The 14,725-nt window shown below is 35.3% G+C and overlaps 1 protein-coding gene across 1 annotated transcript; it reads right to left on the bottom strand.

The window, feature by feature from the left end:
- Positions 1-1,026: 1,026 nt before the first annotated feature.
- LOC130629305 (DDB1- and CUL4-associated factor 7-like) lies at positions 1,027-6,201 on the bottom strand. Its single transcript, XM_057442466.1, has 9 exons — positions 6,035-6,201; positions 4,179-4,280; positions 3,680-3,778; positions 3,377-3,490; positions 3,213-3,278; positions 2,609-2,700; positions 2,122-2,239; positions 1,832-1,949; positions 1,027-1,467 (listed from the first exon to the last, which is right to left on the bottom strand). The coding sequence occupies exons 1-9, from the start codon at positions 6,173-6,175 to the stop codon at positions 1,295-1,297; spliced, it is 1,023 nt and encodes a 340-aa protein (XP_057298449.1). The 5' UTR covers positions 6,176-6,201; the 3' UTR covers positions 1,027-1,294.
- Positions 6,202-14,725: the final 8,524 nt, after the last annotated feature.

Below are 14,725 nucleotides of genomic sequence, written 5' to 3'. Positions count from 1 at the left end.
AGACTTAAAATGTATATATAACAAATATATAAGATCCAAAATATACGACTGTAAGTTTTATCTAAAGAAAGAAATAACCGAGGATGTTGGGAAAGGCTTGGAAAGGCTTCCGCCATACCAGGAGCTTTTACTTGACTATTTAAAAAATTGTGAAAGCAAGTTTAGGGCAAAGAATCATTGCTGCAGCAAAGGCAAGATCATATATTCTACCTAAATTGCTTAGCACTTAATGGCCAGGGGACAACGTTGAAAATAATGTACGTACATTATGTGTTAAGGTACGATGTACACGATGGGCATGGTAAGCTCAACAACCTTTGATAGGAGTGACGCATGTCTGAATACCATTGCTGAAAAAAAGTCATAACGTTCATGAAGTTATAAAAAGATAGGCATTCAATTTTAAGAATTCCTTTATAAAGAACTAGCGTATCAAAGTTTAAGGAACTAACTGCATTGAAAACAAAATCATTATTTCCAACAGACACCAGACTTGAATGCGCCTGATGATTCGCCAGATGAAACTAAAGAACTCGCATGTATGTTTGGTCGTATTAGCACCTCTCGGTATGAACTTGAAGAAGCTGGTGAAAAAAGTGCAAATAAAAGATAATTATTAAAATTTGCGCAGGCATGCAATATGTTAATTCAGTATAGGATGGATGTACGTTATCTTTATTAAGGGACAGTAGTTCCAGTCCCCCGGCCATTTTTTTTTCTGGTAAACATTCCTTTTGAAGTCAACGCCGAGTCTGGTTACAATATGAAGTCTAACAAATCCAGCATTAAAGAAAGAACAAAAATTCTTGATAGTGACGGCCCCGACATCATCTTTGTAAGACTGAAGACTGGCAGGAAATTATTTTTTCTTTTAAATAAAAAATAAAAAGTTCTCGAAAATGTTGCGTCAGAATCAAGTTTAAATTCTGACATTCTGGGCTGTAATTTATACAGTAAATCGCGTTTAGCTTAAGATCAAGAAACATTCGCATATACAAGTACATAAACACCAGGGCAAGCCACCAATGAATTTCTGAATGATTTTTTTTCCGCATAATAAATCTATTATTTACAATTATTTACATCAAGGTAAAAATGAGGACCAGCTCCGATGATTATCTGCTTCGACAGATACGTTTTCTTGGTGGATAATTTATGCTGGCGTTCCTGAAGATACAACGTACTTAAATCTGCCCTGGAATATACAGAACTTTGACACGGTGTAGCACAGGTCATTCCACTGCATCACCCATTTACACTCCATGGTGGAGCTTGGTTCACTTCACCAGTGCTATTATACTCTTAATATTTCCACGTTCTTATTGTAACATATCGCAATCCAGTCCGGTTGATTTGAAGCCCACTGCACGTTGTTGATCTCCCCCTCAGCTGTGTAAGCCAAAATGGGATCTTCGATAGCGCGTGGCATTTGTTGAATATCCCATATTAGAGCTTGATGGTCGTCCGCTGAATAAACAAAGCAACATGATTAAACACCAACAATGTCGGCTCAATATTGCCTTCTTTTCTTTCTCACATTTCCTGACAGAGCTGACACTCCGAAAAAAGCCTCATTCCAGGAATTCTGAACTCTGTTTATACGTTTGCTTTTACTTTTTCTTCCTTACAGATAATGTTCAAATCGAATTCGATATACAAGTTCAAGGTGGAAAGATATTACAGTACAGTATTACAGTTTATATTTTGTTGCAAGTACATATAAGAGGAGGTATTTAACGTCATTCTCCCATTCTAGCATATCTTCCACAACACATTTTAAACGCGTCCAACTGTATTCATGTATAATGCGCCAAATTATGTAATTACTCACCTGATGTGCACACATGACACGATGAATGTGGTGCCCAGGCGATACCATTAACAGCCGCGCGATGATTACTTAACCGCGCGACAGGTGTACACGGCATACGCATGTCCAGGATGATTGTCTTAAAAATAATAGTATTAAAATAAAACCAAATTATAATAAATCTAATGTTTTGTGTAACCACTTTCTTACACACAACGTTACTTACTTACTAATTACATGTTCTCTGGTCTGGTTCTCCTATTGTGTGATTTTATTTTATACATTCGTACATAACAAAATGAAAAACAAACCTCCAAGCTATCCAACGCAAACGTGCACAAATAATTCGGGTCCTGTTTATTCCATGCTAATCTCAACAGAGGAGTGTGTTGAGGCTCTTCGTAAATAATAGTGGAATGTTCTAAGTGCCTAAATGAACCAAATTTTTAATACAGAAAAGCTTAATTCGCTTATTGCAACGAATGCAAAACAAAAATTCGCTTTGGAACATTGTTGAACAAATATTAAAGTATTATTTTCTCCGTATTGTCTGAATTCTTTATTTATTAACTTTTTAAGTAACTAAAGCGATGGGACTTGTAACCTAACAAGCAAATACTTTTTAAGGAAGCAAAAAAGCGACCAAATAATTCAACTAAAACAAATTTTCCTCTACGTGGGTTTGTTTCATGCAGAGCAGATGAATCAACTTACTAAAGATCTAGAAACATGTAAGGACTGATCTACCTTTTGATAACAAACTCAATAGCAGCAGTAAGGCAAAAAGGTTCTACTAACCTGAGATCAAACATTCTCACCGAACCATCTCCACCCACTGATGCAAACAAGTCTCTGCCACCACATGCACGACTAAACGCGATGTCATACACCTGAATAAAAATGACGACAACAATCTTCCCATTAGCATTTAACGACACAAAAACATCATTATGAATGAGAAAGTTTTAAGCTAGTTTGTTGTATTTTTTTTAAGCACACAGACACAAGAAACGATAGATGCCATCACCAATCATACACACAAAGTTGTAATTAAATATGTTGCATTCAAGGTGTTCTCTCTCGAGTCCAGGTTTCCACGATCTGGCTAAATCACTGGTACTTACACCAATATAAATTAATTTAAACTTTTGTCATAAATCACAAAACAATTTTTTTTGGAATAAAAGCTCTCTCGTACTAAAGAGAAGCAAACAAACAAACAAACAAACAAAAACACAACAAAAAAATAAAAAAAAATAAGTAAAAATAAAATAATCTACAAAACCAAAAAAAATTCAATGAGTTTAAAGAAGTTGAAACAATATAACCAGCCATTCGTTTTGCTGTGCAAAAGAACAAAATGACAAAATCAGTGGATTAGCAAGTGGCATAAATCCCATACCTCCTTATCGTGTGCGATTAATTGCGTCTTTACATGGCCTTGAACTCTTCCCAAAGGTTGGCCCGTCTAAAATAAGACAAGCATTACACCATAACATTACTCCAAGTTTGTAAAGAACTATGGTAGGGAAACTATATATTTCACTCAATATAAGACGTGCATACCTCTAATCCCCATATCGTGCAAGTGGTGTCAATGCTTGATGTTCCTAGGATGTTCGGGTCCATTTCATTCCAATCAAATGACGTCAATGGTGCGCAATAGTCTGAATTTTTATTCTGAAAAAATTATGGTTTCCCATACAGAAACAAAAAGGTGTACAGATAGACTTGCGTACATAAAATGTGAATGCACAAAGATTTTTCCACATAGAAAACATGTAACCATGGCCTTGGATTTTATCACAAACAGACAAAATAAACCAAATCAAATTTTCTCCGGTAGTTGGCTGGCATTTAATGACTTACATTATTTAACAAAGCTTCTAATCGCACTTCGTCAGCACCAACCCTCCAGACACGCAAGTAATCGCCTGAAGTCGCAACAAGGTCGGGATAATGTGCTTTCTAAGAAACAAACACGTATTATATACATTTTGCAATGTTAAAAATTGCGGAAAAGAGTAAAGCCAATTGTAGTGTATGGCTGCATGCTCAATAATCGCCTAATATTTTTTATATCAGCTTGAAGAAACTCAATGTAATTTAACTGGAAAGAAAGTGTCCATGTTTTTTTCTGACAAGAAAAATCGTTGCTTGAGAAATCTAAACGATCGTCTTTTTAGATTTTACTCATATATTTATAACAATCGGCCATTTTTACTGCACTGATCAACTTTAAACATAGAAAAATACCACGATTTCTACACATATTATTCTTACATTCAAAAGCAAACAAAGAAAAATGCACTAGTATAAAGCAATAGAATGCACTAGTATAAAAGCGAAAAGTTTGACTTAAACTCACATCATCAGGTATCCAAATGATTTTTGTAGTTGGATAAGGATGATCGAAGGTTGCCTGCACAGCAAACTCACCCCCTTGTTCGTCCAGCTGTATGATTTGTACCTAAGAAAACAAAGAGTTTTATTAAAAGGTAGGAACAAAACTCAGGGGTGTATGAAGTTTAGTCATATCAATTTGTGGATAAATCTTGCGCATAATAAAACTTCCAAAATCAATTAGATAAAACTGTGCGTAAGGATAAATCTTAATTCCAGGTGGTAGGCTGCGCCCAGCCAATTAAACTGTCACCGTGCGTGTAAGCTTTGTGTGTTTACTTACCACGCGGACGTGATGATCAATGCTGCTAAGGTCATCATAGATATTTTTGAGTAAAAAAAAGAGAATTTGTGAAGTTGCAACTTTAGTGACCGACCAGATTATTTACTACGATGCCGGTTGAATAGAACTTTTCAAATTTTGTAGGTTTTGCATTCGTCTTGTTATATAACTATGCTGGTTTTATATTACGGTTTTAAAGTTTTTTAAAATGTCAAAAAGAAGACAATAAAAAAAACTGTTATATATAAAAAAAAATGTGCCTAAACTTAATGTACAAATTTATTTTCCGTCCACAAAAAGGACAAAAATTCTTACAGGCGAAAATTATTGCGTTTTAAGGTGAAAAAGATATCTGATTTTGCGACATAAATTCTGGCGGTTTCAATGCTTACTATACATATACATTTTGCCACATTATTCATCGTTTTTTCAAAATAATTCTATAATTAAATGTTTATTAATTTCCATCAACCTTTTTAGAATTTTTTTCTCATTAAATTGTTTTTTCATGATTGCGCCTGCATTTTATGTATAGAATTTTTACCATTACATTAGATTAAGAGTTCTTTTTATTCTGTTAAAATTAAATAATCTACAGTTAACATTGAAATTTGTATGGATTTCTATTTTGCTGAAAATGATAAAATAAAACAAACTAGGAATCTTATGTACTGTTTCTGCCAAGTATAAGGCCGAACAGAGTTGTTTTTAAGTCCCCCTCCCCCTGTGAAAATAAATTGATTTAAAAATCGTACCTCTACGTAAAAGCGCAACATTTGGCAGAATAAGTCTTAATGAACGCATTGAAGTCCAAGATGAGCTTCTTATCTGAATTGATCTTAACGAATTGTTACAAGTATGTTAAATAATACGTATGATGTAGTAATGTGTATATTGAAAAGTGGTTAGTGGTTAAACTCTTGCACTATGGCTAAGTGCATGTGACCACAGCCCAGGTTAACCCAAGCTATGCGAGGAAAATTTGGGAGGTGGTGCACTGTGTGGGCTGTTTCATGCTGCAAGGAGTTGTCTGGTAGGGTGTAGCATTCATACTGTCTACATAGATCAAAATTAGCTCTAAATATTCTAGGACTATCCTCAATATTTGTGAGGTTTAAGCCATGTAAAATATGCACAACTATCTATCATGCATACTACAAAATTTTTCCACATATTTTTGATTTGTTTTTGCGTAAAATCTTTTCACAGATATATTTTGTCTAAATCTTTGTCATAAACCGCTAAAGATAAAACATGTACAACAATGTTTTAAAAAGTGTAAAACAAAACATGGTGATATCGCTGACAGAAACGTAAATATGGCACCTAACGAAATATGGCATCTAACGAAACATGGCATCTAAACGAAACGAGTATGGCATCTAGTAAACGAATATTGACCACGATTAGTGTCAGCCTTTCTAAATCATGTCGTAAGTTGGCAAATGCAGAGACAAATCCCAACATGATTAAACTTTCAACTTAGGTTCACGTGGGCCATTAGTTGCTGATGAGACAAAAATATTAAGTAAGCTCACCTTATTGCTGTATTCTTCAATAAAACTACCAAGAGCCAAACGAAACCTTTTATCCGGACGAACACTCCAGTTCATTCCATACACAACCCATGGTGCAGTATATTTATAAATCTCTTTCCTTTTTGGTGTTTGAGATGTCATTATATCTAATAAAAATATTAGAAAACTTTAACAAAAATTCATGAAACAAATTTGGGTATCAGTACACTGTGCACCCTGAGGTTTTGTAATATAATTCATTGAATTTATTTTCTCTTTTTTCCTAGGTACACCATGTTCGTGTCTTTCTATTTAATAGCAATACCACACACTATCACAATGACATTTAGTTCGCTACCACCTATATAATACCAACAGAATACTGCTATCAAAACATATAATTTACGGAAAAAGCATCTAACACTATCCACACAAGTTTTCACTCATGGAAATTCTGCATTGGTGCGTAATTTAATACATATATCTATATTATAATACCTGTATACGTCTGTCCGTCCGTCCATCTGTCACGCAAAATGGTAGCTTAGCTGCGCAGGTAGCGAGACGCACGCAATGCGGTATAAAAAGGACAGGCGAACCTGTGGATTTTTCCATGTGCTAACGACTAGTATACTTGTAATCATGAAATAGGATTATAGGCACAATAGTGAAAGTTTTTATGAAAACAATTTCGTTGTGGCATGTACACTTCCCGACAGAACCTCTTTGTTAATTGGTCAGCTTTTTGACATAAAAAGATAGGATGAGGCAGCCAATAACTACAACAAAAACAAGTCAGGAAATACTATTAAATACTTGAATAGGCATTAATAAAACCTAAAACCGACCACTAACACGATTTGTTTTAAAATAATTCATAACAGATTCACTATTTTTTTGCAATTTACACATGATGGATTCACCATGTTGGTGTTTGAAGATGTGTTACTTGCAGGATGGTTTCTGCTTTTGAAAAAGTTCAGAGATTTATTTCCCTTGTTAACTAGTCTTGTATATGAGGCCTGTGTAAGAAGTGTTATACAGAAAAGAGGCATGCGCAGTGAATTAGGAACATCTTGACCTTTTAAAAAGGAATGATATGAGAATGGTTAGGTGGATGTGTAATGCAGATTAATTGTAGCATTAAGATGTTATCCAGATGAGAAGATGGAGTTGGTTGGGACACTTTGAAGAATGAAGGAGGATAATTGGGTAAGAAAATGTAGAGACTCAATAGTTCCTGGGGCAAAACCCAGAGGAAGACAGGGAAAGACTTGGCAAGAGGTTATTACTTTCTCATATGGATGTCTTATATTGGCAGCTGGTGAAAAAAGTTAAAAATCCATCGCCTGACATGGCTAGAAACAGAAACACATGAAGTAAAGTTAAGTAAATTTTTCGCACAATACAAGCTGGTATCACCACGCAACATCCTTTTCCAAGCCTTTCATATAATGTACCCAGGTCATGTACTGTCAATAACTGGTGTACCTCATTTCCTTACAAGGAATCAAAGTTTAAGTTACGCCAGGATAAAATTATTGAAATTATTCATTCATCAAAACTTCTTTGAAACAAATTGTTATTTGAGGCACATGGGCTCTTCTCCTTTTTTATTTGATATATTCAAGGAATGAAATTATTTTAATTAAATTAAATGATCTGCGATGGTGTGCATTTTCATAGTGCGTGGACCTGTAAGATTATATAATTATATAGAAATATGATCTTTGAAAATATTTATGAGAAACATTTTTGAAGAAAAACTTATTTGAGAGTTTGTTATACTTTTTTCTGGTATCATCGATGTCATATGCTGGCTGTCCCTAACACTGTGCGGTTCAAACATAAAATTTTAAAATCCTTGTGCATCATGATTCACTTGTTATATTATTCAACTTGTCATTCAATAAATTGGAAAGTTCTTGGCAACACTTGCATTCCACAAGAGTGAAGGAATTGAAAATAACGCAACATGTACAGGTACACCAATGCAAATTTTTAAGTATGCTTGAATTCAATTCATCTTTTTCTTTGCTATCGCTAGATTCATAAGTCACTTTTTCAAGTTCTGGTTTGGAGTATTTAGGCTTATTCATGTAACATCCTGTTACTTGTTATATATTCAATAATGGCTGCACTAGTTACTTCTACACAACCAATTTATACTCCAGTTACATCATTAAACTACCGAAAAGTTTACGCAGCTTCAAGTGTGTCTTTACAAATGTGTATGTCAATGAAATTCAAATTATAAGGTGTGACATTATTGTACAACCCTGAAAATAATATTTGGAAATTGTGTTTCTTACTTCTTTCTCGAAATGGGCGAACAGCATCACTTGACCAGTGCTCTATACAACGATGGGCTGAAAAGTTCTGCTTTGGCAGTGGTGTAGGCTGTCAAAAATGAACATGCCTGAAATCACACCCTTTTTTCCCAATCATGTCTTGGGTTGTGAGTTAGAGTTTGAAATCACCCCTTTACCCTTTCCCTAAAAAAAATACTGGTTTCAGAATGAATGTGATGATTTTGTTCACAATTTGCCATAGTGATATTGATTATACTTAAAGGAAAAAAGCCACAGAACTAGAAAGCAATTAAGGTGTCCACTGAGCCACTTAGATGTAAAAAATAGAGGAATTTAAATATGGAAATGGTAAATATGCTGTTTCGCAATGTTAACCACACATGTACAAGTTAACATGCACCAAAAATATAACAAGTGCTTTTAAAAAAATAACCTGTTCACCCAAAAAGCCTGTATTTTATTTTAAAAATTAAAAATCACACTTTTTGGCTGTAGTACAGCACCAATGTTGTATATGTGATTCTCCAGAGGAATTTGATATAACAAACAAAACTTTAACGTTATATTGCTACAAAGAAGAAAAGAATTAACACTAATTAATGCTAGATAAAGTCCACTTTAATGTTAAAGCGTTAACATGAGATAACATTATATATAGCGTTAATTATCATTGCAAAATAGCGCTAATGTTCGATAATAACGTTAATAGCGCCAAATTAACGTTAAAAGTGGTAAATTAACATTAAAAGCGTTAATAGCATTGTCTATTCTTAAGCTTAAGAACTTTTTTTTTAAAAATAATAGGGCCACGTTGTGACTTTGTATAAAGGTTACAAAAATTTGAGGGAATAATACTCTCCACCAGCTCTATTCCATGTATTAAAATAGATAATCTGTAAAGCAAAAGTCCACTATGCATTCTTACAGTCTTTTTCAACGCATCAAGTAAACATGTAAATCAAGTGTGATGTAAAACGCACATGTGAAGGAAGTTATGCGTGTGATATACAGGCTCCAAGGTTGATTTGTTGCGCATTCATTTTGCCATAGAAAAGTGGGGGAGATTTTGAATCGTGAACCCCAAACACAATGATGGAGAGTCTACTGGTATAGCGACTCTCTTAATCTTAACTTCTTTTTCTAATCCGAAATAGTATGCATGACTATACTGTCATTTTCATAAATTTATTGTTTATTTTTCAGGTCATCACAAGCAAATAGGCAAAAATATGCTTCCTTTTCAAATTAAAGAAAAATCTTTATCCATGTGGCTTAAATAAAACTTCAAAATTCATTCAGAAAATTCAGCTATGTACATTTTAACTAATTTTATAGAGAAAATGTTTAAAATTGTTTGAATAAAACTTGCGGCATAAAAAAAAACTCAATTAAATTTGTACCTATATATGGTTTTCAATTGTTTTGTCAAATGAAGAAATTATCCATTATAAAATTCATGATAAAATGTCTGTTCCGCCTTCTTGTGTGAGACCTGGTCACCAACGACGAAGGGGCCAGACAAAAGAGATTTATGTCTACATATATAGTTCTTTTAACTAAGTCAGGAGTCTGTGAAGTATCTAGGATGGTCAGGTTGGCTATGAATACGCATGTTTGTGGATTAAAAGGGCCAGGACTATTCAATAATTCTGAGATCTAAAAGTGTCCAGCCAAGACGGAAATCTATCAGACGTTTTGTCTGACGAATGTTTGATGCGTTGGATGTTGCAGTGTTGTCTAGCATAGTGGGGATTCTAATAGACAACTTTCAACGTGACGCGTGTTGTTTATAATCTCCAGACCTCTTATGCAAATCAACAGGCAAAATAATGCAGGCGGTAAGTTGTGGACCAGTCCATTTTAAACTTTAAGTTGGAGGCATCTTTTGAACTTGAAATTAAAATATGTTAGCTATATAGCTTGCATCATGTTAGCTTAGATTTAGATCAAATCAAATATCAGTGAAAAGATGCTAGAAGCCAGAGTACAAAAGTTTTTAATTATAAATTGAGTTTCTTCACCTACAGTCTGCATTTTTTTGCCTATCGATCTTTCTGATTTTTTCAGAGCATTCTCCTCAAGAATCCTGTAAAAACGTAAACATCGAAAGTCATCTATTGGGTCAGTGCAGCTCCATATGAGGATTACATACTTTAGGATTGCCAATTTAAGTCATGACTGCCTCTCCTAAATGGTATATCCTTCGATATTTGTGAGGCTAGCATGTCACATCTCTACCACACAGCTCTGCGCACTTCAGTGTGTGAAGTGGTCTCTCCTGAAAACATTAAACAAGGAAAGCTAGCTAGCTATACCCTCAAAATTGGTGAGGCTAATCAAAAAATATAAATCAGTGTACAGAAGGACGATTAAAATAATAGAATCTGGAAAAAAAGCTAGGTAGAAATTTTCTCTTCTTCTTTTCTTTGCAGTTTGCTTTTTAAATTTTTGTTTGTATTTAACATCAATATGGCGCGATTTCAACAACTTCGTTAAATTCCAGACCCGTAGCCCAGAATCAATCGCAGTTTCGCACCAGTGTATTTAAACCTCAACCTCGATCCCAGGACACGTTGTCTCTTTTTGCATATCGGACGGCAAGACGAACATGGCCCTGGTGGAGGCTGATGGTCAAAAATCTTTGATTTTCGCAGATTTTTAATTGATTCACTCGTGTCTCGTTTATCCGGAATTTTTTACTTCCCAGTCCTTGGTAAGCGAGATTTAATTTAATTAACAGGGAAAAAGCCGTTAGATTAAAGATGGCGGCACGAAAACATAAACAAGAACCGAAAGTAATCACTTACTTCTTGACATTGTTGACTGCTGTATAAACTGGAATTCATGGTATAATTGACACACGGCTTACATCCAACACAACGCTGAAAAGACTTTACGCAATTAAAGATTTGTTTTGTTTAAAGATTTGCTTTAAAAGGGCACACTCCTCACCGGGGACATCTTAGGTAAGCCAGTAAATTTAAAAGTTATTCTTATCTGACAGTTGGTGTTTGCGAAGAGTGTTTGGTATCAAATTTAAAATTTAAATTGTACTGAAACAGCATATAATGATCAACCACCACCACAAGACAATGATTCTGAGGAAAGAAAACCAAGTTTGGGTGAAAATTCTATGGTTGAGAAAGAAAATCAATCTTCTGGAAACACTGCTATACCCAACACAAAATGGTTCGAAAACTATAATTGCACGCATTGTGAGGAGAAATGCAAGAGTTCCTCTGGACTTAAATTGCATTTGAAAGCCTGTAAACGACACCTGGTGATAAAAACCCCAGAAAATACAAGGAAAATTGAAGAAGTCATTGCAGGTGTGTCTTTAACGGAAACTTCAAAAAAAGAAAACATTAAATTGAAGTCAACAACGCCAAACTCAGTTGTCAAAACTTTGGAAAATCATTACGAAACCACTGTTATAAATAGAAATCAAGCACAAATCAAGATTTGGGGTGATCATACGTTAGATGACGTGACACAAATCTTCAATGCCACGTACGACGAAGTTGTGCGCTGGAGAAGAAACTTGTTTTTACTACCAACAGGTGCAGCAGGGAGGAGATATATTACTGAAACAATAAGACTCATAGAGATCTGGAACCAACAAGTAGATTTATTAAAGAAGATTTCTATCAAAGCAGTTATGACGATGCCGATGCTTCTACTACAAAATACAAGTCAAAAGCGAAGGATCACACTGAATGTCTTAACCGTAGATTAAATCTCTGGGCGGAAGGAAGATTCGATGATTTGATGAGAGAATCGAGGACTATACAATCTAAATCTCAAAACCAAATTCCCTGAATACTCCAGAGCAGTGCGCTAAAAATTTCGCAAAACTATTGCTTCAAAGAAATATAGATGCTGCACTAAGATTATTGGATGATAAGATGTCTGGTGGAGTACTGGATCTAACTGATGAGACACTCCAAGAGCTGAGGTTGAAACGTCCAAATCCTGTTGACGCTGATTAATCTGTGCTTCTTAAAGGGAAAATTCCATTTATTGATCCTGCTATTTACAACAACATATTGAAAGCCGCACTTCGTACAAAAGGTTCAGCAGGACCGTCAGGAATGAAATCAGATGGCTGGAGACGTATATTAGTGTCAAAGAATTTTGGAAAGATCGGTGTGGAATTGAGATCATCTTTGGCTCGCTTCGCGAAAAAGCAATTCACTGGAAGCATACATCGCTTGTAGGTTAATACCACTAGATAAGAAACCTTGTGTGTGGCCTATAGGTGTGGGGGAGGTTCTTCGAAGGATGATTAGAAAGTCCATAATATCAGTGATCAAACCGGAAATACTTGAAAGCGCTGGTTCTCTCCAATTATGTGCTAGTCTACCTTCTGGATGTAAGGCAGCTGCTCATGCCATGACAACAATTTTTGAAGAAGAAGGAACAGACGCATTACTTTTAGTAGATGCTACAAATGCTTTTAACTCACTTAATCGGAAAGTGCTACTTCATAATATCCGATACATATGTCCAGCTATGTCTACGTATATACAAAATTGTTATAGCTCACCATCGAGGCTGCTTGTTATGGGTGGGAAGGAAATATTATCGGCAGAAGGAACAACTCAAGGTGACCCGTTCGCTATGCCAGCTTATGCAGTTGGAATTGTTCCTCTTCTCCCGCTGTTAAAGAATGATGTTTAAGATAGAAAGTTGAACATAACTCACTGCGCTTATGCTGATGATCTGGGAGGTGCCGGAAAAATATTTGAATTAAAAAAAATGGTGGGATAAAGTTGACCATTATAGTCCATTATTCGGCTCTTATCCTAAAGCATCAAAATCATGGTTAATAGCAAAGGATGAACATAAATTAGTAGTGAAGTCTTCAGTGACACGGAGATAAACATCACTACAGATGGAAATAAATATCTTGGCAGCTTTATAGGTACACGAGATGAGAAAGAAAAGTACATCATTGGGTTGATAAATAAATGGATTGTTCAGATAAAGAAGTTAGCTAAAATTGCTCTTTTTCAACCACACGCTGCCTATGCTGCTTACATAAGTGGATTTCAACACAAATTTAACTATTTTATCTGGACACTTGGGGATATGAGCAAGTATATCAAAGTACTGGACGATGTTATCGACAATACATTGATCCCAGCATTGACAGAGGGACATAAATGTACCGAAAACGAGAGAATATTACTGAGTTTACCAATTTGCTATGGTGATATGGGAATTGTGATATTAGTCGAATCATCAAAGAGAGAACATGGAAATTCTGTTGAAATGACAAAACAACTAGCAGAAAGAATTAAACTACAGCAAACGTCTTATAATATCAAAAGCAAAATCCTTAAACAGAAACAAATGTTGCATAACGAGAAACTGAAAGAAATTCGCCAACGCATGACAAATGAGCAATTACGAGCAAATGACTTGGCGACAATGAAAGGTGCTTCAAGTTGGTTGTCAGCACTCCCAATAAAATCTGAGAATTATGCACTAAACAAAAGAGAGTTTTATGATGCCATACGAATAAGATATCGGTGGGATTTGAAGTTCCTACCAACAATTTGTGTCTGTGGAAAACGCTTCACGATTGACCATGCTATGTCGTGTGTCAAGGGTGGCTATATTCATCAACGTCACGACGAATTAAGAGATAATTTGGCGAAAACATCTGAAGAGATTTCCAATAATGTAGAGACAGAACCGCATTTACAACAGCTGACTGGAGAAAAAATAAGCAATTCTGCAAACTCCACAGATGAAGCTAGACTCGACATTAGCATTAGAGGATTCTGGCAACGAGGTCAACGAGCATTTTTTGACGTAAGGATATTTAACCCATTCGCTTTGACAAACCTCAATCAGAAACTGCCTAATGCATTCAAATCGAATGAAAACATCAAGAAACGTGCATATGGACAAAGAGTGCTAGAAGTAGAACACGGATCATTTACACCGCTGATTTTCACACCATATGGGGGATCCAGTCGAGAGACAAAACATTTTATCTCCACTCCGTCGCAAGCGGAAAAAAGAAATCTAGAACAAAGTACCGTTACAAACTGGCTTCGGAAGAAATTATCATTTTGTTTACTGCGTTCAGCAATACTCTGTATTCGAGGATCAAGAAATACAAAACAAAGATGTTGATTGTCTCGAGATATCAGATGCAACGAGCCGACTTGTCAACTGAGAGATTTTCAAAAAATTTTATGTTTCAATATATTGAAATTCGATTATACTACGCACAATCGCCTGTACTATATCAGTCTGAGAAACGGAGAACTTTGTTTAGCTGTTTAAAAAATTATGAGGGTCTGGATTTTATCGTGATCGTTAAAAGTGGAACTTTTTAATGAAGACTGCACTGTGAAGACTAAGTAGATGTGGACGTGGCTCTAAA

The sequence above is a fragment of the Hydractinia symbiolongicarpus genome, chromosome 15 (genome assembly GCF_029227915.1).
Source record: "Hydractinia symbiolongicarpus strain clone_291-10 chromosome 15, HSymV2.1, whole genome shotgun sequence".
In the NCBI taxonomy this organism is placed as follows: Eukaryota; Metazoa; Cnidaria; class Hydrozoa; order Anthoathecata; family Hydractiniidae; genus Hydractinia; species Hydractinia symbiolongicarpus.
The sequence above is the reverse complement of the archived record's forward strand: the minus strand, read 5'-3'. Positions and strand labels throughout refer to the sequence as shown.

What these genes read in the sequence shown, in the direction of transcription:
- LOC130629305 (XM_057442466.1), bottom strand. Translation starts at nt 6,175, where the DNA reads ATGACATCTCAAACACCAAAAAGGAAAGAGATTTATAAATATACTGCA. An exon ending in GCACGATATGGGGATTAGAG is followed by an intron (nt 3,279 to 3,376) that starts GTATGCACGTCT and finishes GTCTTATTTTAG; the next exon opens with ACGGGCCAACCTTTGGGAAG. An exon ending in TTGCGTTGGATAGCTTGGAG is followed by an intron (nt 1,950 to 2,121) that starts GTTTGTTTTTCA and finishes ATTATTTTTAAG; the next exon opens with ACAATCATCCTGGACATGCG.